Here is a 27099-nt window from a genome sequence, read left to right as displayed (position 1 = left end):
GGAATGTTTTAGGCGGCCCAGGTGTTAGAACCGGTTGGAACAACGTCCGCGGGTCAGCTGCTCCGTTATCACCTTGCTGTAACAACACATCAGCGTTATCTACCTTACTTGCTTTACTTTCGAAACTATATTTTGTGGAGGTCAGTCATCGAGGCTTGCTGCTCTAGGATACAGCTTCACTGACCATATTGCATAGTTTTACAGAAGTTCGGATTTACAATGAAACCCAAGACTGGGGTCATCTTAGTTTTGCTCGCTGCTTTCGTTCATATTGCTGCACAGAATAGCGACGCCGAACAAAATGTGGAAGAGTTATTGGTGGAAACCTTGGTGAGTTATTTTCACTCCAAATATGTCTATAGCGATAGGAAAGTGGCGACCCCTCCATGAATACAGTTATTAATTGCAATACAACGATATATTTGTATTTATTTGTGTCACCGTATCTCTTTCCCATTTTTTCCCTATCATAAGGTTAAACCCGAAACTTGCTCTTTAAAGTCTGAAATGGGAGACACTGTACAAATCCACTATACGGTAAGCAAAAGAGGAAACGAATGAGTGGAAATCCTTAGCGTGACATCTGTCCATTTCAAAGTTATTGGCGCCGCTTTGTTTGACTAAAAAAGTGACATATCCTATGCCTATTAAGAACTTTAGATGAAAAAAATACCTTTGTAATTAAATCCGTTCAGAGTGCTCAAATTGATTTGGTGTGGAGTCATTGCTCAACTTGACAATGTGATGTGTCCATGTGGCAACATGCGGAACAACAATTGTTACAATATTTCAATGAGAAATTCTTGAAAGTGTACAGCAATCATTTCCCAAGTTTTCTTTACGCTAAACATCTTAGTAATGGTAAGTTAACTGAGTTTTTAACCCTATGTGCAATGTACACGTTTTACGCGTGCCAGAGATTCTAACGGCAGTCAGCAATGTGATGGGGAAGGGAGGGGGGGGGTGCAACACGTCAGCACTCCCGCTCCGGCAGTGAGCAGAAAGGCAGTAGTCGTATGCCACGTTTAAGACCAGTAGGAACTCTGAAGACTCCGACCTTTGAAAACACTTCGGGGATCACTTGGAAGTCGAGAAATAAGAGCTCCGACTATGAAAATAGATTTGACGGTTTTCTAAGTGCAATTCCAAGTTGTAAATTCTAGGATCATTATAGAGATCTAATTCTCCGAATTGAAGATTACACGTCAATATGTGAGTCGTTTTCCAATTAAGTTCCCTAATGACAGCGGAGGGAGGATTAAGCCCAAAATCTGTATCATTCATTATTAAGCGACTCCTTTTGTATGGGTGGCAATAATATAGTGATTCATTTAAGATTAAGTTACATTTATGGAGGCTTATTTTACCTAATATAATTTGTATAATGCTTAGATTGTTACTAGTGTATCGATATATCTGGTACACTTGAAATCCTGACAACTTACTACAACCTTGTTTCCAAAAACATTGGGAAGCTGTTTAAAATGTAAAGAAAAACAGAATGCAATGATGTGCAAATCATTTAATCCCTATATTCAACTGAGAAATGTTGTTGTTTTTGGAAAATACATGTTCACTTTGAATTTGATGCCAGCAACATGTTTAAAAAAAGCTGTGACAGAGGCAACAAAAGACTGGAAAGGTTGTGTAATGCTAAAAAACTAAATCTGGTGGGAGATCACACAACTAATGAGCCCAAGCTCATTTTAGATGGACTGAGGCGTAGTGGGAAACTGTCCTGTGGTCTGACAAATCAAAGTTTGAGATTATTTTCCGGTATCACAGAAGCCGCATCCTCTGGGCGAAAGAGGAGAGGGACCATCCGTCTTGTTATCAATGCAAAGTGCAAATCCAGCATCCATGATGGTATGGGGGTGCATTAGTGCACTTGGCATGGGTGACTTGCACTTCCGTGAAGGCACCAAAAATGCTGAACAAAATATACATGTTTTGGAGCTAATTATGCTGCCACCCAGATTTATTTTCCAGGGAAGGCCTTGCTTATTTCAGCAGGACAATGCCAAACCACATTTTGCAGATATCACAACACCATGGCTCCATAGTAAAAGAGTCTGAGGGCTAAATTGGCCTGCCTGTAGTCCTAACCTGTCTCCTGTTGAAAACATTTGGCACATTATGTAATTACAAATACAGCAAAGGAGACCCGAACTGACCCCAGCTGCAATCCTATGTCAAGCAAGGATAGGACAACTTTCCACTTTCTAAACTATAGCAATTTGTCTCCCAAACGCTTGCAGTGTTGTTAAAAGAAGAGGTGATGCAACACAGTGGTAAACATGCCCCTGTCTCAACTTTTTTTGACGCATGTTGCTGGCATCAATTTAAAATTGGGCATGTATTTTTCCAAAAACAATTAACTTTCTCAGTTTCAACATTTGATATGTTGTCTTTTTACTATTTTCAATTAATAACAGGGATAAATAGTTTGCACATCATTGCATTCTATTTTTATTTGAATTTTACGCAGCGTCCCACATTTTGGGAAAAAGGGTTGCATTTCAAAATGTTATTTTTGATTTGACCCTGTTGAAATTAGCGAGGGTCTGGTGCAAATTCATGGAGACAGCATAGCATCCCACTCTCCACTAACTACATCAACTCTCATCAAATACTTAAAAAGTCGTTCTAATTACGAGATTTGTATATCAATCCAAAGACAGCCCACCATTCCACCTGGTGGACAGCAAATCCTATTGAAGAGACACAAGAATCTGATCATTACATCTATAGTTTTTTTACTTGTAGCTCCGTTGTACTGAAAATCACTTGCTAACTGACTTAAATGCTACATGGTTTAAAAGCTCCAAAAGTCAGAGAAACTCTTCCTCCATGAATGGCCTCCCCTCACATAGAGCGTTTGTAGTCCTTTAAAGAGGCTATATGTAAGGTTTGTACTCTGCTACTTGCATAATTGCAGCCAAAGTAACCAGTAAATATCTGCAGTTAATGTTAATGTTTTAAGTTAATGTTTCAAATATTATTATTCCACAGAATTCTTTTCAAATAACTGAGATATTCCACATTCACATTTAAGCTTTCTCGCCCAGTCCGTCTATCAGTTAGCATGGACTGGTAATCTCCCCATACTCAACTTTTGACACTCACAGTTCTAACCTTCTCACCCTAAATCACCCTGGAAGAGCTAATACGATTCCTGTCTCGTTTGGTAAGGGAAGATAAGGAGGAGACTATCTGTGTTATTGTTTGAATTCAGTCTTGTAAACGTTATTGGAAGGATTCCACACAGTGTCCCTTTTAAGGAAAGTGTTTCACATTTCATGTTGTGAAAAGAATTGTATTTTATTCTTAGCATTTTATTTAATTAGAATAACTGCACGCATGCAAAATCCTTCTTTTAACATATAGCCTATCTAACATTAATATTGTTCCAATGCTCTGAACAGGGTAAACTGCTGGCAGATGGCAAGGTGATTGACTCATCACTGTCCCGGGATCCCCTTGTTGTTGAGCTAGGAAAGAGGACAGTTATCCCTGGTAAAGTCACATATGCATTACAACAAACTGTATAAGGCATCATATTGAGCACACATTAGCTTTTTACAAACAGCAATATATCTTAATATTTGGGACATTGCAGTGCTATTTAGATAACTTGTGATGATGTACAATCAACAGGTCTTGAACAGAGCTTGGTAGGAGTTTGTGAAGGGTAAGTAAACAGTCAAGGTGTGCCAAAACATTGATTCAAAGTAAACACAGCCTAAATTCATTCAAAGTAGACACAGCCTAAATTCATTTAAAGTAGACACAGCCTAAATTAATTTACTTAAGAGAACTACCTTAACTAGGAATGTAAAATTAGATTATCTGGCTAAAGGAAGACATCTGGTTTCACATATAGATATTAAATATAGATATTACTAGTATCGGAGGCAATCACAAAGATCCTTTGATGATTACTTTGATAAAATGATTTCACTAAATCAGTAGTGGAAAATATGAAAACCTATAAGAATTATGTCTCTCATGATTTCCCAGGCAAAAAATCAAGACCACAATTCCACCACACCTTGCCTATGGAAAGAGAGGATACCCTCCCACTATCCCAGGTACCAAACAAATGTACAAACACATTCTGTAGAAACATTGTACACACTCAATAACACGAACACTAAAACAATCTGTCCTTGATGACGATGTCCTGCTTGTCCAACAGCTTCACACCTGTGCATGCACACATCATAACACCACTTACTCAGCATTTGATTAATTCCCATTCTCTTGTTTCCTGTCTTGTCAGCTGATGCTGCTCTACAGTTTGAGGTGGAAGTGATGTCACTGATCCAGGCAACCCCATGGCAGAAAATGGTGAACGATGTCTTCCCACTAGTGTGCCTGGGGTTGGTCCCCACACTGCTAGGCATGGTGGGCTTGTACCTCTATAACAAGGCCAATGCCCAGCAGCCAGGCAAAAAGAAGGCCAAGGACAAGAAGAGCAAGAAGAAATAAAGCAAGCTCTTCAAACTATTTAAATAAAAGGAAAAAAAAAAAAACAACCAGAGGGAGAATTTTGTTTATTATCAGTGGAACGTTCCCCTTGTTTATTTGATAGTTTCTTCAGACACTTAGTTGAAATAATGTCACACAAAAAGTAGAATAAGGAAGAGGACTCAAGGAAGAGGAGTTCACGTTCTATTTAATCCAACTCGAACCCCTTTCGGTGCTGCAGTAGAAATGACGGTGTGAGGATGCAGGTTTGGTTTGTGTGCCCATCTTCACCGTATGTTTTGGACAATGTGTGCCGCTTCGACGACAGTGTGGTGCCTGGGTTGGGTGTCCACTGTGGGTGGAGCGGTGAGGGCGGGCTGTGACACCATCAGCAGTGGGCTGTGATGACCGAGCGCCTCGTCGCTAACAGAGATGCTGTCCAGGTACTGCCTCAGTAATCCCCGCAGCTGCTGGTTTTCCTCGGTCAGAGCTCCTCTCTCCTGTTCCAGACACAGCCGCTCCAGCAGAACCTTGTTATAGCGTTGCCAGAACCGCTCCACAACCGAGTAGTCCAGCATAGCCTTCGCACACAAAGTGAGGGTCAGAACACATGCATGTGTGAGCGAGAGAATAATAAAGTATTTAAAACGCTGTACCTGTGCCAGCGCCTCTGACGGAGGCTCCATAACATTAGCTCTCTCCTGGCTCTCCTCTTCAGCGGTGAGAGAGGAGGTGTAGAAGGGCAGGACTTTTTCATGTTCGGTCTCCAGCTTCCGACACATCTCAGCCATACGTAGCAGCCTCTCCCCCTGGTCCACAAGATCATGCGGGACAGAAAGTCTGTCAAAACATGTTCACTAACAGGTCCCAGTCATCAGCAAAAACAAACAAAAAATAAGCGGGCAACCTGTGAGGGGTCCGAATGCAACAGTAATGTAGGGAACAGGAAGGGAGGAGAGTAACCAGGTCAAAGTTAACTAGCCTAATTCTGAATGCATACCTTTTATCGGCACTTCTTCCCCTTTCAACTCCATTCATACTATTAGCTAAAAAGCAAGCCTACCTGTTTGGTGCTGTAGTCTTTTATTCTCTTATTGCTCCAGTTGTTTTCACCATAAATGTTTTTATTGTCTGAATAAAGTGAAAATATCCTTAAAAAATAAAGGGAACCTTGAGTTCTGTCATTTTTATCTTCTATTCAATTGATTTGCCTGTTATCTCTTAACAATTTACCCCACAAAGGCTCTTGCAAGAATTTAGTTGGTTTGATGACTTGTGACGACTAAAACAACAAGCTACATACACTATAATTTCTGTAGCAGCACTGTATTGTGAATTAATGTAAAATGTTATGAGATTTTCTGATGTTTTAAATTTATACCATATGGAAAATGTTCCATCTCTGAAATCCTTAAAATAAACTGAGTGTAGGGTGATGTCCATACATAAGTGTGACTGTGTGACACATGCAGTGTATGTATTCTGAACAAAATTATAAACGCAAAACATTTGTTTTTGGCCCCATTTATCATGAACTCAAAGATTTAAGATGTACACAAAAGGCCTATTTCTCTCAAATATTGTTCACAAATCTGTCTAAGACTGTGTTAGTGAGCACTTCTCCTTTGCCGAGATAATCCATCCACCTCACATGTGTGGCATATCAAGATGCTGATTAGACAGCATGATTATTGCCCAGGTGTGCCAATTGCACGCTCACTTCAAATTGAGGACATCTGCCCGATTGTGCTGTGTGATGGAACTGCACATTTTAGAGTGGCCTTTTAATGTGGCCAGCCTAAGGCACACCTGTGCAATAATCATGCTGTCTAATCAGCATCTTGATTTTCCACACCTGTGAGGTGGATGGATTATCTCGGCAAAGGAGAAGTGCTCACTAACACAGATTTAGAACAATATTTGAGAGAAATAGGCCTTTTGTGTATATAGAGAAAGTCTTAGATCTTTGGGTTCAGCTCATTATAAATGGGGGCAAAAAGTGTGGCGTTTATAATTTAGTTCAGTGTATTTAAATCAAAGTGTGTGTATGTTTAACCACTAAGCACCTTAAGCTTCATACTGTATACATACACAAGCATCCCAAACCTGGTTGCTTTGTGACCACATGCATAAACATTAGCACCTTGGCGATGATCCCCAGTAATTTCTTGGTGGCAGCGTCGCTGTGCACAGTGAGGTTCGTGAGCTGGGTCCTCTTGGCTGTACGGGTGCGGCTCAGCTGACCTTTGAGCTGATAAGTCTGCAGGGTCACCTCCTCCCTGGCCGTCCTCAGGTCCTGCGTTACCTTTGCACTCTCCTTCTGGATCGAGTTCAGCTTGGAACGTAAAGCTGAAACGGTGTCCTGGGGTAGAGAGGAGACACACTGGGAACCAAGATCTCATGCTGATTGACACCGGGCATGCATGAATACAGAGCTATATACAAGCAAATATATAACTGCGTATATAATTGCTCCTGGGAGTTATACACAAAAAAAATATGAATTGCAAAGATGAGTAATAGCTACTTCCAATATTCACAGTTCAGTCCTTTTGACATTAGAAACAATTCCATCTGGCTTTTTCATCCAATGGGTTTAGAGCAGTAGTATTCAAATCGGGACCTCGAAGCCACTCCCACTCCAATTCTTCAATTGTTTTAACCTTGGACACCAGGTGGGAGCAATTAATGGTTTTGGTGGAACAGAAAACCAGCAGGCTCCGAACCACATAGCGTAAGATTTGAATACCCCTGGTTTAGAAAAATGGATGACAAAAGAGAATCCAAGAACAGTAGTCATCAATGGAGGTCTCGGTAGCCCTGCACTAACCTGCAGCTTCTGAAGCTTCCTCGCCTGCGTGTCGATCTCCTCAGAGCTGTGCTGGTCGTGAGTCCTCAGCGACTCAAAGGCAATGTGACGGTCCTCTGTGGCCTCGTTGTAGCTGCACTTTGCCCGTTGGAAGTGATCCCACAGGCCCTCCACCTCCCCCTCCAGCTGCATCCTCAGCGCATGCTTCTCCTCAATGCTCTAACGGGTTTGGGAAACAGTGTCACAGACAGGGCATGTAAGACAAGGCCACGCAATATGCTCCTTAGAACTGGGTGAAGGCTTCATTTGTTTTGTTGTTTATTGGGTTCATTATCTCTTGCTTTGTCAGATTTAAAACAAAACAAACACTTCTTCACGAATGACGCAGCAATCCCTGCGGGACAATTGCGATATTGGGTTGGCGTGCCAACTTAAACCGCTGTTTTTGCCCACAGCTTTATGCAAATAAATACTGGCTAAATATTTCAGTCTCACACTCCTTCCATCACAGTTGTTTAGGTGATTTCAATATGAAGGGTGTTGTAAAAAACATCAGCAATTAGACCAAGGGTCTGCAATCAAAAAGCCAACCAATTGTTTTCTGGAATCAATCACATTGTTCAGATATGTAAAGCAATATGCATCATTCATCCAAGCCATTTCAAATGTGGAATGTCAAAAGCACACCAGGGGTGTCTAAAATATACCCTGGGCTGCCAGAGTCAAACATTTCAACATTTGTGCCAAATGTGATCACATCAAACCTATCCAGAGGCATAAACATGTGCCTGTTATAGCACCGCTGGTTTGTCAATATAAAAATGATGTTGTGTTGAGTCTTGACAGTGTTTGCAACATGTGTCCTAAAGTTTGACAGTACTAATATCCACAACCAGGCCTAGTTCAGGTTGTTTTGCCACCCAAGGCAAGACAAAAAAAAATTGTCCAAAGATGTTGCATCGCAAAGTCTTCAAGGTGAATAGGTGCATCAAGGTTCCACACCAACATTTTGCCCCCTGGTGGCAATACATTTTCTCTCTGATTCAAAACATAATGTTGCAAAATAAAATACTGATCTACACCTCCACTGGAAGCAAGTAGAAACACCCATGATGTTACATTACGTTACATTAAGATAGGGTTTATCACAGTTACGTCTTCTGTAATCCATTCCCCTGAGACCAGGTTGGATCAATCAATCTTCTTAGAACCAAAACATACACAGAATGCTTGGACAACAAACTTGAGAACTAATTACAAATTGACCTTATTAGAAATTTTTCTACACTCTTCGTTTGTATGCATAGCAATCATATCGCTAAATGTCATTTTTCGATATTACCTTGACAAGCCAGTCCCTGTATCAAATGTTTTTCACTGGCAGGCCAAGGGCAGGCGGACAATCATGACCATGAATTCAGAGAAAGACTTTCTATGAAACATGAACTGTCTTAATGTGGTATGACAGGGCCCTACCATGTCAAAACAAGTAATAACAGCTGACATAACTTAACATAATGTTGTCATAACACTGTCATGACATTATGTACTGTAGACATATTTTGTTATTTGGATGATTATAACCTCTATGAAAAAGTATTCGGAAATCTATCACAAAAGAGAAACCATTCCATTACACATACTTGTAAATAGGATATGCACAGGAAAGAGTTTACCATGCTCTAGCAACACCTTGTGGTTGGTCAGGCACCTGCAAGCTCAATCGTAGAAGTAAAATGCTTAACGCGTTCACATAAGTGCATAAGTGCTGGTGATTATTTCCTGGTGGAGCAAGCAGTGTGATTATGGCTTGGGGAGATTTCCTTCGGAGGACACATATCGACCTTCGACACTCCCAAGTCTGCTGCTAGTTGCTGCAAGTAAACTTTACAAAACTGGGGTAAAAATACAGAGACGGGGTAAAAAATAATATGAATATAGACTGAAGATGATCCTACCACAGTCATGAAGGGCTGTGAACAGAAAAGGAGGAGATAAGCTCTAATATTGGCTATACGAGTAGTTCCCATACCCTGTTCTTGATCTCATCTATGGTGCTCTGGTAGTCCTGACGGCCCTCCCCGTCCTGCTCTGTGTAGTACTGCTCCATGGCAAAGGTCACATCCTCCAGGTACACACACTCCCTCTGGTGCTGGGAGAGGATGCGCTCCCTGAAAAACACACACACAAAGAGACTTGTTAATTGTCAACTCACATACACAACAGGAGCATTACTGTCAAACCAGCATGATGGTTAGAATAGCTGTTACATGTAATAGTTAAGTAGTGTAACATAATTCAGTCACATTTGCTGTTGTGCAGACTTCTGTAATGTTTCTCAATGTACAGTATATTACAGGGACTGGATGGATATGTCGGGACGGATAGGTTTTTATACACACCTCTCAATGTTGAACTCAGAGGTGAGTTCCTCCAGGCTGCTGCTCCAATGCTGCTTCAAGGACGCCAGCCTACCCGTCTGCAGGGCCAGCAAGTAGTCCAAACAATGTAGGTGAGAGCGATTGGCTTGGGCTAACTGTTGCTCCGCCTCGCTCAGGTCACATACCAAACACTACATCATACAAAGAAGGAGACATATAGTCATGTGAAAAAGTACAACCAGGGCCTTCGCCAGGAATCCTGGGCCCCCTGTGAAGATGTATGCCTGGGCTCCCCCACTTATAGACAACGATTAGTGGGCCCTGCCAACCCACGGGCCCTGTAAATAATACACCCCTTTTCTCGTGTTAAAAACTGCACTAAGGGCACCCCCTCGAATGCTATCTTTTGTTTTACATATTTAGACATACTGATGTGTAATCTTCACTTCAAAAATACTGACAGATAAAGGTCACCTTCAAATGCAAAAATGTACATAAATGTGTTTTTGCAGTGCAGGAAGAATAAGTACACCCCTAGCTTCAACAGCTGGTTTTGCCCCCATGGCTGAAATAACATATTTTGTCTCTTGTATCGATTCAGAGGGATTTTTGCCCATTCTTCTTTACCACACTGCTTCAACTGTGTCATGTTTGAGGACATTCTTTCATACACTTCCCGCTTCAAGTCCCACCACTGCATTTCGATAGGATTGAAACCTGGGCATTGACTTTGCTATTCCACAACCCTCCATATCTTCTTTTTGAGACATTCTGTTATAGCTGGGCTCGTGTGATCCTTACAAGATCAATGTTTGGTAAAGCCTTTTGAAAAATTCCCTCACATTCTCCTCAAGAATTGTCTGGTCCAATAATAGAATTCTATATTGTACAGGAAATTCTTCTGTTCAAAGGCAGTGTTTTGTTTTTGCGAAACATGGCGTCTGGCATTGCAGCCAAACAACTCCAACTTTGATGAATCTGTCCAGAGCACATTGCTCCAGTGATTTTGGTCTTTACCCAGGTGTCTGGCAAACGTCAGTCATGTCTTGATACTTTTTTTTGAGAAGAGAGGCTTCTTACTTACTGACATCCCATGTAAGCCAATATTTGCAGACTCTTTCAGACTGTTGACTCACATACTTCATCAGCAATTGGGGACTTCTTATGAGCAGCTTTCAGCTCTTGGTCTCCATTTGGTAAGATGACTTGTACTATGTAGAGTGCCAGTGATCTGGAATTTTCTCAATTTGTAGATGATCTGTCGCACAGTGTGAATGTTGTACTTTGAATTGATTGGAAATAGCTTTGTAACTCCTCCCAGACTCATGGGCATCTATAATCTTTCTTCTATGTGCCTTATAAAGGTATTTTGATCTTGGCGTGATCTATTACTACACACCCATATGGTTAAGAGCAGACCAATATTGTAGGACCTAATTTGCTTATGTTCAGTGACAATTATTGAATATTAGGTGTTGCATTTCAGTATTTGAATATTTGTGTTTGATTGTAAACTTTCTTTATTTGTGTGTACTATTTAGATACATAATTCTCTATATTTACACTGAAATATGTTATATGTTAAAATTGTGCACTGGCCCTTTAAGAATTGCGACTGTAAGAGATGCGGTTGTTCATCCTTTAGGAAATAGAGAGGCGTCGCAGTTTTCTTTACCGCATCCGTGATATTAAGGATTTAAGATTATATTTTCTTTTCTTTTCTTTTACTTGTTTTATTTAATAACGAGTCTGGATTAAAGGAAGATTTTATTTGAAGAAAACGGTGTTTGTGAATTGTTTTCTATTGGACACGGAGCGAGTTTATTGAAAAGCTTGCGATGCCCAAAAAAATATTATAATCTTTATGGAAGGCTGGACCCTCCCTATTCCAGCTGTTTTGGTGCACCTGATTCTAATTGTAGGCCGTACTAATTATGTGATGGGTCACACTAAGTTTTACCCTAAAGATAGGTGTGTACTGAATTGTTCTGTATAAATAAATAACATTTCTGTTTATTTTAATTACATAAATGGTTTAAAATATAGTTTGGAATTTAGATCAAATATCCATGTGTCCAAATATGTAAAATTAAAAAAGAAAAACTACACAAACCGAGGTGACTGTGGTGAGCCAGGGAGGGGGCTTGAAGAGCAGCTATTTATGGGCCAAATCTAGATACCTAGCAGTCAGTACACATGTTTTTGGTAATTACCATTACTTCATTACACAAGAACAGACAAGCATTTTAACAACATTGCATATTGGAGATCTCCCACATTCTAGATGAGCATGAAATAGATAAGATGGCTGTCCAGATTCGATTCCTGGCCTACTTGGTGGAAACCTGCGTCTCTAACCCGTGCGCTACTTGACGAGGTACTCAATCACTCAAAAGTATCACACACTCAGAAACATTCGCTCTTACGCATTCCAGCAAAAAACTTTCCAGGGGGTGTACTTACCTTTTCCCATGACTGTAGACTGACACATATCAACGCGGTCCCTTTTGGATAAATAATTAAATTCCTCACCTTTATGACACTGTCCTTTCTGTCCAGCACTCTCTCAAAGGTCTGGCTGAATACATCAATTTCAGCGCGCAGTTCAGCTGCCCGCGTCTGGCGGAGAACTGCTCGCCACTGCTGAGTCAGCTTGTGTTGATTCACTACACTGTTGCGCTCCTCTTTCTGCAACTTATCCTGGATGCATTACAGAAATAAATGATTTTAGAAATAAGGGAGGGTAAGTAATGCAAAGACGTTTTGAGAATAAATTAAGTTGAATAAGGTTGTGGGATTTTTCATTGCTTTACAATCTTGAAAATTGAATCTACCCTAAGGAACTGAGTAAGCATGTCCTCCTTCCTTTTGGCCATCTCCTCCTCTGCCTGGGCCCTCTGCTGCATGTACAAGAGTCTTTCCTCCTCCGTCATCCCTGCTTGCTTCCCTCCTCCTTTTTTCGCACCCTTCTTCGGCATGGTTACCCGGTTTTCAAGTTTCACGTTTCTCAGTTTTTTATATAATTCTGTACGACTTCACGTTCTTGTTCCCTTTATTCAGAATGGGAAGTCAAGTGTTAAGAAAGTGAAAACCCCAGAGAAAAACAATCTGACAATTTTAGTTGTAGTTATGCCTGACAGTGTATACAATTATCCACCTACTTAGCTTAGTCTCTAGCTATAACATTCCAATCGAATTCCAGACTGTAGTAGGATTCGGCTGCCTTCTCGTATAAACTATGGCAGCAGGTGTTTAAGTGGTTATGACCTGAATCAGCATGTCCAAACAGTAGGCAAAAATCTATAATTGTATTACAATAACTTACATCTGGGCGTTGTCCTACCTGTGTCAAATCTAACGCTGGAGCTTATCAAAATTAGCTTGTATTTGGTCTCTTAGCAACATGTTGGGTAAACAGACAAGGGCTGCTATCCGCTGCTAAATTTGCCTGGATCTGTCACCTGACTCGAAGTCCTTTGAGTCACGTGGGCTGAGTCAGTCAGGCTGTTATACGATATAAAGCATATCAATCGTATATGGCTACATGCTCCAGCTGCGAAAACATACAAGTGCTTAGGAAAATGAATGGGCCACCCATCCAATAATTTACTAAACCAGTTGTGATTATCTAGGTTATCAATACATAGAAACTATGTATTGCTTTCCAGGCAAGTCTAAATACTTCTACTGAGTTGGAAGTGTTTAGACTAGCCTGAAAAGACAGTACAGTGCAATGCCGAGATCTGCTCGATCAGCCTATTTCTCCAACATGATTGAAGTGAACAAAAACAATCCAAAATGTATTTTTGATACAGTTGCAAAGTTAACGAAAAAGCAATGCTCAGCAAGTGAAGTGGGTCTTAACTCCAACAGTGATCACATTAACTTTGATGAAAAGACCATCCCCATTAGAAAACAAATAACAGACCCCTCCTTAAATAAGTATAGTTCTCAAAACACATTTGTCCTGAGAATGCACAGAACATCCCTGAACTGGTATGAGGACACTTAAAATGTTTTATCCTGTATCCCTTGACACGTTCACGGAGGTATGTGTTCTAAACCCACCAACTGTAACTAGACCAGATTCCAACAAAACTACTTAAAGAGCTACTTCCTGTGCCTGGTCAGACGATATTGAACATAAATAATTGCTCCCTATCCTCCAGATGCATACCAAATTTACATCTTATTTATCTGAATCTTAGTTATCTTTTAAATCTTATTTATCTGAATGATATCAGTTCATATGTGTTACAATTCAGAGGTATGTTTTGGTGTTCCTCAAGGCAGATCTCACAGTGAACCTTGACGGTTGTATGGACATATCCCAAAAACCTGTGAGAAACCTCTGTGTTACCCTCAACCCTGATTTCTCCTTCAATGAAAACATAAAATCTCAAGAGCTGCTTTTTTCGGATTGCAAGAATCAGAAACGTTTTACCAAAAACTGATGCAGAAAAACTAATCTGTGCATTTGTTACTTCAAGATTAGATTACTTCTCACCGGTTACCTGGAAAAATCTATACATTTACTTCAATTAGTGCAGAACACGGCTGGTAGAATCTTAACCAGAACGAGAAAATGTGGAAACATTACTCCAGTATTATCCTCTCTATACTAGCTACCACTCAAAGCTAGGGCTGATTTTAAAGTTTTATTGTTAACCTATAAAGCAATACATGGACTTGCTCCTATTTACCTTGTTGAATTGGTCCAGCCTTACATAGCTACACGTAACCTAAGATCGCAAGATGCAGGCCTTCTTATTTTACCCAATTTCTAAACAAACAACCAGAGGCAGGGCTTTCTCCCAAAGAGCTCCACTACTGTGGAAAGATCTGCTGATTAAGGTAAGAAATGCAGATTCCGTGCAAACCTTCAAGTGTCTACTAAAGACTCATATCTTCAGCATGGTCTATCTATGATTAAGTGTAGTCTGGGCCAGGGGTGTGAAGGTGAACAGAAAAGCTTATATACTATCCACCCTTGCTGTCTTGCCAGACGGGCTCTCATCTCCACTGAGATGTCCTCTCTCCAATGCCATTGGGGGCGGTGTCACTGGCTTAGTGTTGTTTCTCCCTTGAAGCCATCGTGCAATCGGAGTCAACTCTGTGGGCGATACTCTGCCCTCTTTTAGGGTGGTTGCGGTTGGTTGGTGTCCCTTTGGTTGATGCTTGTCAAAGTGGGTGGATTGACTTCCTGTATGTTGGGACCTGTCCGGGCCTCCCCCAGATAGGGGCACAGTGTCACGGGACCCCCCTGTCTCAGCCCCAAGGTTTTACACTGCTATATTAATGTGCTGGGGGGAGTAGGGTCAGTTCTCCTTCTCTATTGTTTATTCTTGTTAATCCAAGGAATGAACTCTAGATTTTCCTTGTCTCCTTCTCTGTTTAAACTTTAGAGGACATCAGGTCTTAGACCACTCCTCAGGAGCACAAGGCTTGAAAGATTTGTAGATGTCCCTGTCCAGAGTCCTCCTGGTTGTGTTGCAGATCAAGACGCTATCTGACGATTCCAGCTGCCACTCTGCTAAACATCTCCCTCCACCGAGTTGTCCCCTGTCCTTGTTCATCTGGTCATGCTTCTGATCTGGATTATATTTTATAGACTCTGGACACAGCCCACATGCATTTATTAATTACTACAATTTGTACTCTTAAAATGTTCACCCTACACAGCCATAAGAGGACTGGCCACCCCTCAGAGCCTCAGAGTTTTGACCCCTTTTAGGGAGTTTTTCCTAGCTACTGCGCATCAGACTGGGTGTTTTGGAAAAATACATGGACATGGAAATAAATGGACACTGAGTTTATTGTCTGTTATTTTGTCTGTTTACCAAAATATATTCAGGTTACAGTTAAATAATAAATATGCACGCTTAACGTGCATTCTCTCAGATTTAATTTAAGGGTATTCACATCCAGATTGGAGGAGGGGTTTAAGAATTACAGCTCATTAATATGTAGCCCCCTCTTTTTCAAGGGACCAAAAGTAATTGGACAAGTTACACAAAAGCTGTTTCATGGACAGGGGTGGGCATTTCCTTCGTTATTTCTTCATCAATTAAGCAGGTGAAAGGTCTGGAGTTGATTCCAGGTGTGGCATTCACATTTGGAAGCTGTTGCTGTGAACCTATAACATGCGGTCAAAGGAGCTCTCAATGCAAGTGAAACAGGCCATCCTTAGGCTGTAAAAAATTCCATCAGAGAGATTGCAGGCACATTAGTAGTGGACAAATAAACAATTTGGTAAATTCTGAGAAAAGAAGAACGCACTGGAGAGCTTTGCAACACAAAAAGGCCTGGATGTCCATGAAGACAACAGTGGTGAATGATCGCAGAATCTTTTTAATGGTAAAGAAAAACCCCTTGACAACATCCAGCCAATTAAAGAACACTCTCCAGGAGGTAGGCATATCATTCTCCAAGTCTACCATGAAGAGAAGACTTCACGAGAGCAAATACAGGGGGTTCACCATAAGGTGCAAACCATTCATAAGCCTCAAGAATAGAAAGGCCAGTTTGGACAGATTAAACTAAGATCAACCTGTACCAGAATGATAGGAAGAAAAAGTATGGAGAAGACATGGAACAGCTCATGATCCGAAGCATACCACATTATCTGTAAAACACAGAGGAGCCAGTGTGATGGCATGGGTATGCATGGCTTCCAATAGTACTGGGTCACTAGTGTTTATTGATGATGTGACAGAAGACAGAAACGATTAATTCTGAAATGTATAGGGATATTGTCTGCTCAGATTCAGACAAATTCAGCGAAGTTGACTGGACGGCGCTTCACTTTACAGATGGAAAATGACCCAAAACATACTGCGAAAGCAACCCAGTCATTTTTTAAGACAAAGAAGTGGAATATTGTGCAATGGCCGAGTCAGTCACCTGATCTCAACCCGATTGACCATGCATTTCACTTGCTGAAGACAAAACATAAGGCAGAAAGACCCACGAACAAACAACAACTGGAGACAGCTACAGTAAAGGCCTGTCAAAGCATCACAAAGGAGGAAAACCAGCATTTGGTGATGACCATTCGTTCCAGACTTCAAGCAGTCATTGCCTGCAAATTATTCTCGACCAAGCATTAAAAATGAACATTTTATTTAAAATTGTGTTAATTTGTCCAATTACACGTGAGCCCCTGAAATATGGGGACACTGTATGAAAATGGTTGTAATTCCTAAACGTTTCTTACAATATTTTTGTTGAACCCCTTGAATTAAAGCTGAAAGTCTGCTCTTCAATTGCATCTTGGCTGCTTTATTTCAAATCCATTGTGGTGGGGTACAAAGCCAGAATTATGAAAAATCTGTCAGTGTCCAAATAGTTCCAGACCCAACAGTATTTCCCTTTTAGGGCCATATTTCTGCAAAAACAAGGCAAAAGTGAATCATTAGAATCTTTGTAGGGGCTTAGTAAATATTTGCGTAGAGCACGTTCACGTACTCGCTTCACTCTGGCAAATGTCACTGTCATCAAAACCGTGGTGTTCGAGACTTTTAGAGTACATCCAATAGATTTTATCTACAGATACATCAGCTATTTCCGTAAGATCATCAAAGACCATCCTCCAATGCCTATATGAAATATTTCATGATTGTTTTCACTTTCAATACATTTACATTTTGTAGCCTACTCTAACATCCTGAGATTCAGATATTTCAAGATGTGTATATTGTGTAAGCTGAGGTCATAGTTGAGAAAAGTTGCTTGTTTTAATCCCTGAGCCGAGTTAGAAAAATAATCTGTCATTGTGCCCTTGTGCAAGGCACTTAACCCCTATTGGTCCTGTAAATCACTCTGGATCAGAGCATATGCTACAAAATGCAAATGTATTGAAAACATCTGAATCTCAGGATGTAGTATCAGCCAATCCAATAAATATGTATTTTATCAGAATCATTGGATGTAGTAAATATCAGCCAGTCAAGTAAATAATACTAATTTATCTGAATTACTGGATGTAAAAAATATCTGCCAGTCAAGTAAATAATATTTATTTTGAATAGACTCTCCTTCAATACAGTACAAAACTTACAGTAGTTTAATCTTGATTACACAAATACTTAATTACATTATGGTACATGAAAAAAGGCTCTGCAGTAGTTAAAGCGAATCCACACCATTCACAGGGGCAGGAGAAAAGGGAACAGAGCAGATAGTCAAGGGAAACACAGACACGGTGCTATAGAGAAACCTTGAGGTTAAGGAAAAACACAAGGGCAAAATGCAACCACAAAACAAGAGCACATCAGTAACAAAATATTTCTCTGAAGCTGGGGTGACTGGGAAAATACAAAATAAGCGTCGTCACCTGTCCTTAAGACTATTTGGGAAAAGCTTGGTAAGTGTAGCAGAACGCGTTGTTACCACATGCATCGGGTTATAAAAGCATCAACTGCAATCCAGTGTAGTACACTAAAGAATCCACTCAACGCTGTTCAGGGATTTTCTGCAGAACCTCTGACTAAAATGGATTTCACATGAAACAGCACTGGTAACTCCCAGGGCAGGCGTAAGACACATCCTGTCCAATTATCCTTGTGTGGTTATGTTGACTGAATTGGCCCTATCACACCAAAGCCCAGACATCTCAGCTGTTATTTCAGGTGACAAGCTCTTTAATGTAGTTCCATTAGAACAAGCCATCAACTTGGGGACAGGCATATTTTTTACTCAAAGATCACGCCATCTCAAACCTCAGCATCTTTGGCAGTTTACCTATATGACCATTTGGTTAACAGAACAAAACCAAGTTTTTGCATCATAACAGATCAGAGTTAGAATTGTAGAGTCAATTAGAAGTTACAGGGTTTTATACTGTGCCACCTGCCTGATTTGAGGAACGATAGTCATCTCTATGTAACTAGTATTCGGATTAGTAACAATGATCATTTGAATATTTTTATGACATCCGTTTACTGAGCATTCAAGACCCAGGGCCACATGTTCTGTCCTCATCTATGATGTAGTCAACCTCCTCAGAGGGAACCTCAGGGGACAAAGGCACAATAGCATGATTTAAACAGAACAACTGGAGGGAATCCCAAATCTGTCATTCCAAGAACTGTTGTCAAATGACTAAAAACCTCCGCGTAAGTTATAATCAAACCATTTCTGATTACATTTGAAATAATAACTATTTTGAACAGTAATTACATCTGTTCATAAGGCATTACGTTTAGAACAGCATTGCAGATTAAGATTAATGCAACTGATTAAATGCAACCATGCCTTATCAGTACAATTGAAGTGTTAAATCATTAAGACTGTTTTTGGACATTGGGATGAGACATTTTCTTTTATACAGTCCACATTACGTTTTTTTGGTAAAATTATTAAATATCAAAAAGTGAATATACCAGGCTGCCTATACAAGTAAAGGCCAAACAAAGTTGATTAACTGCAACGGATTACATTTATTTAAAAGTGAGCGAATAAAAAACAAACGGACAGGCTTGTAAAAAAATACTATAGCAACCTTAGTTCAACACCTAGTAACCTTGTCAAGACCAAGTTGGTATCATGTTGTGGCCAGGTCTGAGACACAGTTCCATACCCATAATCCCATAGAACGTTGGGTATATTGAATTTATATTTGATAAGAGTATCCATTTTTTTATTTTCCTTTTTTTTATGTGAAGAGGTGAACATCCGTTAAATATTAATTTAACTTTGTATGGCCTTACTGGTAAAGAAAATTCAAAATAACCACACAACAAAAAGGATTCATCACCAAAACCACACACCCCACAGAGGCAATTATCATTTGAGGTAAAGAGTTGTCACATTTATTTAAAATAATTATCATACTTCATGTGTCCTGAGAAAGGACCAGAGTATTTCTTAAACATGGAAACTCTGGATCTTACTCAGCTATAAACCCTACAGGCTCCCAAAGTCATTCACTGTGGAGACAGACAGATGGGGTAAAACAGTAGGGCAACACCTGCCAAACCAATTAGGACCAACCCCTTGCCCTCAGTCCCTTCAAACCTCTCAACGTCTTTCAATTCATAACTGTGAATTCATCACATTCCTTTAATCAAAACATTGTTATGGAAAATGTAACTCTACATTTTGGTAGTCAAAGGATCTAAATGCACCAAGATTCCAAAGAAAATGTTTACCCACGTCGGTGCTCTCTATAAAAACAATTAGGTGCTCTGTATAAAAACAATTAAAGCCAGCTGATTACGTTCCATTATTTTGGGTTGTTTTTTCATATGACAAAACACCAAAAACACCCGGCTCTATTGATGAGAAAGATTGAAAAAGGATTGAATGAGAATAACAATTTCAAGTCAACTTCTGAAGAACTGCGTTATCAGTCTGAACCCCTCTACTCATTCATACCATAGCAGCAAGTGACAATTGAATGCACATTAAATTCTTTAAATGGCTGAAAGTGCTTATTAACTTTTTTTTTTTTTTACATTTTCTCTTTCTTTTTGCCTTATTGTTATCAACTGGTTATCATTATAATTAGTTACAAATAATTTGGGCCACTCCCATGGTATATTTAAGTGATATGTCACAAAAGGTTGGGGTAAATAGCCAATCTACCATGGCTAAAAGCAGTGGTATTTTGGCCATATTCCACAAACCCCTGATTGCGGTTATAAACCTGTTTATATCACACCCGTGGAATACAATCTGATATAAAATGTCTTTCAGCCAATCAGCATTTAGGGTTTGAACCAACTGGTTTATGTCTGACATCATAGCCAACGGGTATCCAGTACCGAACTATACATTTTATGTCTGATATCATGGCTTTCAGCCAATAAATATCCAAAACCCAACCTACACAGTTTAAAATAAAATGTATTACCATGTATATGCTACTTAAGAAATGAGTGACAAATCAGACCTAGTGAAATTAGCAGCGGGCAATCTAGAATTAAGTGTGGGTACTTGGCAGGGTCACCGTGGATATATCGTTTTAATAAGTGACTTGTCAATTACTATATGTTCCCATCCATAAAGACTTGTTGCCAAAACATGGCTGTTGTTACTGCAGTGCACGCCCCCCTGACTTGTCAGCGAGCTCAAAGTCATGAAAGGCACAATACAATTCATTGTTTTAGGTCTCACTAAATAAGATTGTTGTTTTGGTTTTTTTCATAGTATGCAAAGCAGTGGGATATCAAGGACCTTCTAAAATTGATAACAAATCTTATCTCCACCATTTGTGGAAGTAAACTCCAAAATACTGGCAGTGGCTCTCTTCTCTTGTGGAACGAGTAAAAAAAACGATTTATTTCTTTCAATAAACTGCACAGAGAAATGTGCAGGCCATAAATGTATTCTTCTATAAAATAGTTTTAATAGAACTATGTCGGCAGGTATCTCAGTGCACAAAAGCAATTGAAGGAAACAAAACAACACATTCTGTAATCCACCCCACAACATTCACACTGCTAAAAAGCCTTTAACTCTCACTTAACTTACTAAACCAAACACACACACACACACACACACACACACATTGGAAAGTGCACTCTTCATTTGAATCCAACCCCTAAAATCTTTCTAAACATTAAATCTTGGGATGCTGGGTCTGGTCTGCACCACAACTGTTGGTAAAATACATGACCTACTACTATACAATAACACAATACTGTCTGTTTGCTACACCTGTAGGAACTAGGGTGTGTTCAAAGTGCTTTTCAAATAGGGCTTTGCTAAACTGACAAATTCCAAGGAAGCCTGATGGTATCTAAAGACAGACGATCATACATAGTTTTTTTGCATTATACCTTGGTTAAAATGTTGTTTAAAGTGCAGTACAGGAAACAACTACAGCTGCATTTATACAGACAGCTCAATTATAAATGTCCTCCACTGATTGGTCTTCTGAGTAATCACATCAGATATATTACATCAGGTTTGTCAAAATACCAATTAATGAAAACATTTGAACAGAATTGTTCTGCCTGTGTAAAAACAACTAATAGGTCCCAGATATAAATCACATCGTTGCTAGTAACATCACTGATTTGTGCGTCCGGTTTTTTACCCGGATAAAGAAGAAAGGTAGACCACAACAGAGAAAGGCACTTCTTAGGGGGTAAAAAGTGCATTTACTCCATCTTCAGAATCAAATCAATTTCAAAGTTCATTTTCGCACAAGAATTCATACATTTGGAAAAGTGCATTCAGAGTCGTGGTCCATTTAAAAGTGATGCAATTGAACTATTCTAATGTGCCTATTTGAAGCTGAGGTTGTAATAACAGTATCAGCACCTGTTTACAAATAACAAAAAGCAGTTCTGTACTACCTCAAACCCCCAATTGTGATGCAAACCAAACCCACACAGACCCTTCTCTCAGAGTAAAAACAGCCCTCAGTACAGAAGCTCGACTAACTAGCCTTAGCCTAGCAGGTGCTCTCCGCGGACAATGTGCGAAGAGAACTCGTAGCGGTCCTGGCTGCGGTGGCCACAGATGTTGCATTCGAAGGGCTGGCGGAAGCCGTGGCAGCCCATGTGGATGGTGAACATGACATGGTCCAAGAAGAGCATGCGGCAGTGCTCACAGCGGAAAGAGCGCACCGTGTGTCCCTCGCCATCCACCACCCGAAAAACCTCCCTGGAGCCGGGGGAGCCTGGGGCCGGGGGGGCAGCAGGGGGGCCACCCTCCTCCCTGTCCTTCTCCCTCACTCCGTCCCTGTCTTTGGCGTGGCTGGGGCTGTTCCTGTCCCTGCCCCTGTGGTGCAGTAGGGGCGGAGGGGGAGGGTGGTGGTTAGAGTGGAGGTGGTTGAGGTTGTGGTGATTGTTGTTGTGGATAGGCAGGGAAGGCGCCACGCTGATTAGCCCTTCGTCCGGCATGCTCTCGGTGTCCGTGGAGTCCTGGCAACCGTTGCTAGGCGACGACGCGTGACTGCGGCCAGGGGGTAAGTCCTCGTGGCCTTCTGCGGCCTCCCTGCCCCCAACTCCCATGGACCCTAGACCCGCCCCAGCCCCTGTGCAGTCCAGCCTGGGCCCCAGGGGAGCCATGGGGGTGTGAGCAGAGCTGATCACTGGCCGGAGCTCCGACAGGCAGGAAGGGTGAGGGAGCGGCAGCCGTAGGGTTCGGAGGCTTTCAGATCCACCACCACAACTTCCCCCGCCTCCCCCTAGCCCTCCAAGGTATCCCCCTCCCAGGCCGGTGTAGTGTGGCTGCTCCAGGGCACCGTGGGGGGTCTCCCCGTCCTTGTCAAAGGCGGCGCTGAGCTCATAAGGCGTGTCAGCCAGACTTAGGCGCATGTGTTTCTGTCCTGCAGCGGAGAAATTAGGAAGGGATTCAAACCAGTGATGTGCAAGTCATTTTTACTGACAACTGGTATCATGATTATATTGCATCCTTTGGGCTTACGTATGTGTCAGTGTCTTTCCTCACCTCCCAATTCATAAATTCCAATTAGGTGCTCACCTACAAATTTCTGTGGTGTGGATCTCTTGCGTTTGGTGATGCTGTTGGCCAACCGATCAATGAACGCCATCTTGTCGGAGGAAGGCTGGAGCAGGTTGTCAGGCATGAACTCCAGGTCCCTCAAGTCTTCTCCTACAGACGACATGATCACAGAAGCCTTAACATACTGAGACTGTTTGTACGTGTAAACAAAACTTCTGGTCGGACAGAAACAAGGTAACAAATGACACATTAACCAGCCAGTCGGCAGGTCAAGGCTCTACAAGCCAGTGTGTGTGTGTGTGAGTCGGTTCTCCACTACCTTGAGTGTGAGCGCTGGCCGGCTGCTGTGTCTCCAGGCTTTGTAGGTAACTGTGGCAGCGTTCACGGTGCTCTTCCAGGGTGCTCTGCTGCTTATAGCTCCGGCCACAGTAACTACATTTATAGGGCTTCCCCACTGTGGGAGACGACACTGGGGAAAGAGTCAACAGATCATCAACACTTACGGGACTGTGCGTCCAGGGTATTTACACGCTCAGCTCAAGCCCTATTTTCTTCACCCAAGGGTGTGTGTGTGTGCGTGTGATAACGCGGGTGTACAGTGTGTGAATCCCTCTCACCCGAATGAGTGCGGAGGTGGCCTGTTAGAGCATCCCGTCTGCGACATGCATAGCTGCAGAAGGGGCATTTAAAAGGCTTCTCCCCAGAGTGCAGCTTAATATGACGCAGCAGGTTTCCCTTCTGGGTAAAGGAGGCCCCGCACTGATTACACTGGAACGGACGCTCACCTGCAGGAGACGCATACCAGTTAACACACCCCCGCCTTGAACAATCCAAATTACGAACCAGTTTGAAATCAGTTTCACTTCCAGTCACATGCCGAAATCATAATGTCAACCTGGTTTCGGGGCAGAGTCGCTTAACAAACTAACCTCATCTTTTTGTACAAAGGACTAATCAATCAATCACTCAATCAATTGATCAGTCACCTGTGTGGCTCCGTTTATGCACCATGAGGACGTTGGGCCCAATGCAGATCATCCCACAAATGTCACACTTGAGCTTTCCGTTTGGTAGCCGGATGGCCCCCCCGGGAGACATGGGTTCTGGGCTGGCAAGCTCCCTGTAGCCCCCCCCACCTCCATCAGCCTCTCCGCCCTGCTCAGAACCCCCCTCCTCCACCCTTTCTCCTCTCTCATCCTCTGGCCCTGTGCCGCGGCCCGCCTCCTCGTCACTGTACAACTCCACTTTGATGGAGTTGGCTGGAGAAAAACAGGAAGTAGACCAGGAGTGTGACATGACGAGAACAGACAATGCTTTGCTTTCTAAACTAGATTAAAACATCTAAGCCACAAAACCAACCACCACCTTGAGATGGGAATAATAAAGTTCACTAATGCTCCTAAAACGACCAAGGAATTGCCGGCGGAACTGACCACTAAGCGAGCGGCTGGGGGAAGTGTGCTGGCTGTTCGGGGTGCTCACTGTGGGCCCTCCTAGGGCCCCTGAAAACTCCCTCTCCATTGATGAGTCTCCACTGCCTGCAGTCCACACAGACACAAAATGTAGGCCTACTGACAGTCCATTCAGTCATCTCAATTATGTCATAATCGTAAGGTCTGTAAATCAGCTATCCTAATACAAAGCATTGTCCAAGCATTGCCCTCCATTGTCTTACCTGACATGTAGGTACGGCCATTGCAGTCGTCATCCATTCTAGCACCAACTAACTGAAGAAAAACAGGTAGATAAAAGACTATTGTAACTACAGTAATTCACTCTGTACAAACCATAAATTAATAACTACAGTAGTAGCTAAACATTCCTGAAGTGCAACTGACTCTCATTGAGCCAAGCCTGGCAATTTTAGGGGACGTGAATCGGAAGAGACAATGGCCTTTTGTTGAACACAGCTATCAATTCCTTGAAGAGTGTTGACTAGATCTAGTCTCAAGCGAACTACAATACAAGCAACCATGCTACAAGCCAAGTGCATCTTAAATCAAAGACTAACTGGGCCAAACCAAGATACTTTTGTTACAGAACATAGTCAATGTGTATGGAAATATAGTTTAGCTAGCAAAGGTACCAACACTTGTTTGTAGCTTAGCGTAAACAGCAACTATATAGCTACAGACAAAGTCATAGCAAATCACCAAAAAAACATTTTTATGTAAATGACCTCACCAAAGTTTGCTAACTTAGGTACATGAGAATAGCTTCTAACGTTACGTTGCACACACTTTCTGTGGGTTGTAGTATAACCAGGATGCAACCAGGTATTAGTTAATACTGTGCAGCTAATGTTCGCACAAACAGTACTTGCTGAGCACTGATAAGTGTTTGCTAGCAAGCTAATTATGACATTTCACGTTATTCAAATTGGTTCAAACAATAGTTTGCTAACGTTAGCCTGTTAGCACATGTTAGCTAAGTAAGCTCAGCAAGCCAGCTACTACTAGCTACGCAAAAGTTAGCTAGCTGTTATCTATCTGTCCAGTATGGCAACTGACAAACAAATAGCTTTTAAGTAACCGAGTCAGAAACATACAATGACAGCTCGATAGAACAACAACATAGTAAGTAAAAAAAATATTACTGCAAACGACGCTTAGCTGAACCATATCGCTTATAACCATTGTATCAAGCAATATTGAGGAACTGAATGTCAATGCCACGTCTTAGTTAGTGTCTGCCTAGCTAGCTACATTAATAATGTTTCTTAAGCGGTTGCTATGGCACCCACCGCCCAGAAAAATGCGCTAAGGCCATAGAGATGGTTAGAGGCATTAGCTGAGAGAAAACATGTTTAAGACAGTACATTGCCATTGGCAGCATTTTAATCTAGTAAAATGGGTGATATTTCCAACATCTTTGACTGATTCCTCCTGATGGCACACTTGCGTGTTGACTGATCTCTCCTGATGACCCAGGTGGTCATGCGGTCGTCATACAAATTGAGTCACTAGTAGGGATCAGCTCTACAGCCTAACTAAAGGAATTTATCATGGTTCTTTATGAAGGCTCTCTGGCCTTCTTTTAAAAAAAAAACTTTAAAGGTATCAAACAATAGATGAAGAGAATGAATGTAAACAAAAATGTCTATATCCACTGCCTTCACCCGTGCTTCATTAAGCATATTAGGTAAGTTCAGAGGGCTGGATCTCAAAATACATACAAGAGATAAAAACGAATTAAGTTAGATGTGCGGGAAAAGTATGGCGGGTAGTTGATTTCAAAACCGAATGCTTAAACATGGAGATAGCCTGCACGCAAAGAAAGATGACACCTTTGTCCATCTCTATGGCTAAGGCTAGACAGCTAGCTAATCAGTTGGCTAGCATCTTTGGCTGAAGGCATCATTAACTAGAAAATGTGCATCAAAAATACTTTAACAAAGTCTCAGTAGAAACAGAATCTACACAAGCATTTTTGCAAATCTACCTTACATGCCACGATACGCCTTGTTTGTGGGATTTTATGTTTCTGGTTCTCCGCTCGTTTTCTCTTGCGACGACAGCATCTCCCGGCAGCATTTACTTCGAGTTCTAAACAATTTCCGGTCAGTGAAATACCAGAATATAGACCCGCTTAATCCAACTCCCATGTATTCTCATCAACAGAATGTCGAGTGTATCGAGCTATAATGCAAATATGAGTATCTTTATCTCTAGAAATGTGGACATTTTCTATTTCTGTGCCTTCATGAAATCCCCCATGTTCTGTTCACGGCAGGTTTTGAGTGGATTATCGAAAGTAAAGTGGTTTAGAGGTGTATTACATTGATAGAAAGATAAAATATGAAACAAATGACTGTGAAAGAGATAATGGAAATGTCTAATGATGATTTACAGGAATTAAACATTTGTTATACAAATCAGACTGGGGGAAATTCCCCAAAATAGTTTTTTTTGCAGTGGTAGAAGCAATGTTACACCAACCCAGTCTGATTAGTGTAACAGTTTGTCTCTGCTACTCATTTATCGGCCAGACGGTGGCACAGTTTCTGTTTAATATGCTTGT

At 41.3% G+C, this 27099-nt stretch overlaps 3 protein-coding genes across 12 annotated transcripts; 1 reads left to right on the top strand and 2 right to left on the bottom strand.

The window, feature by feature from the left end:
- The first annotated feature begins 143 nt into the window (after positions 1–143).
- fkbp11 (FKBP prolyl isomerase 11) lies at positions 144–4512 on the top strand. Its single transcript, NM_001303928.1, is given in 6 exon segments — positions 144–330; positions 475–537; positions 3426–3516; positions 3658–3691; positions 4021–4091; positions 4283–4512. Coding segments are annotated over 6 exon segments (579 nt in total). The 5' UTR covers positions 144–219; the 3' UTR covers positions 4492–4512.
- ccdc65 (coiled-coil domain containing 65) lies at positions 4468–13099 on the bottom strand. 6 transcript variants are annotated; one of them, XM_034287536.1, is made up of 9 exons: positions 12986–13099; positions 12495–12710; positions 12193–12360; positions 9682–9851; positions 9312–9450; positions 7301–7498; positions 6614–6832; positions 5127–5279; positions 4468–5051 (listed from the first exon to the last, which is right to left on the bottom strand). In XM_034287536.1, exons 2-9 carry the CDS (start codon positions 12636–12638, stop codon positions 4758–4760), a joined length of 1485 nt encoding a protein of 494 aa, XP_034143427.1. In that variant the 5' UTR covers positions 12639–12710; positions 12986–13099; the 3' UTR covers positions 4468–4757. The 6 variants fall into 6 exon arrangements, with proteins under 6 accessions (XP_034143427.1, XP_019910711.2, XP_019910713.2 ...); XM_020055152.2 differs by adding an exon at positions 12822–12896 and having other exon boundaries at positions 4468–5279; positions 13004–13087; XM_020055154.2 differs by adding an exon at positions 12822–12896 and having other exon boundaries at positions 4468–5279; positions 12986–13083.
- Positions 13100–21973: 8874 nt separating this feature from the next.
- On the bottom strand, positions 21974–26755 carry LOC105017209 (zinc finger protein Eos). 5 transcript variants are annotated; one of them, XM_020055938.2, is made up of 8 exons: positions 26521–26754; positions 24755–24806; positions 24513–24617; positions 24066–24338; positions 23697–23864; positions 23399–23548; positions 23098–23229; positions 21974–22942 (listed from the first exon to the last, which is right to left on the bottom strand). In XM_020055938.2, exons 2-8 carry the CDS (start codon positions 24789–24791, stop codon positions 22059–22061), a joined length of 1749 nt encoding a protein of 582 aa, XP_019911497.1. In that variant the 5' UTR covers positions 24792–24806; positions 26521–26754; the 3' UTR covers positions 21974–22058. The 5 variants fall into 5 exon arrangements, with proteins under 5 accessions (XP_019911497.1, XP_019911496.1, XP_019911498.1 ...); XM_020055937.2 differs by having other exon boundaries at positions 26526–26754; XM_020055939.2 differs by lacking the exon at positions 26521–26754 and adding an exon at positions 25676–26207.
- Between the last annotated feature and the right edge of the window lie 344 nt (positions 26756–27099).

This window comes from Esox lucius, chromosome 17, assembly GCF_011004845.1.
Source record: "Esox lucius isolate fEsoLuc1 chromosome 17, fEsoLuc1.pri, whole genome shotgun sequence".
Taxonomy (NCBI): domain Eukaryota; kingdom Metazoa; phylum Chordata; class Actinopteri; order Esociformes; family Esocidae; genus Esox; species Esox lucius.
The sequence above is the reverse complement of the archived record's forward strand: the minus strand, read 5'-3'. Positions and strand labels throughout refer to the sequence as shown.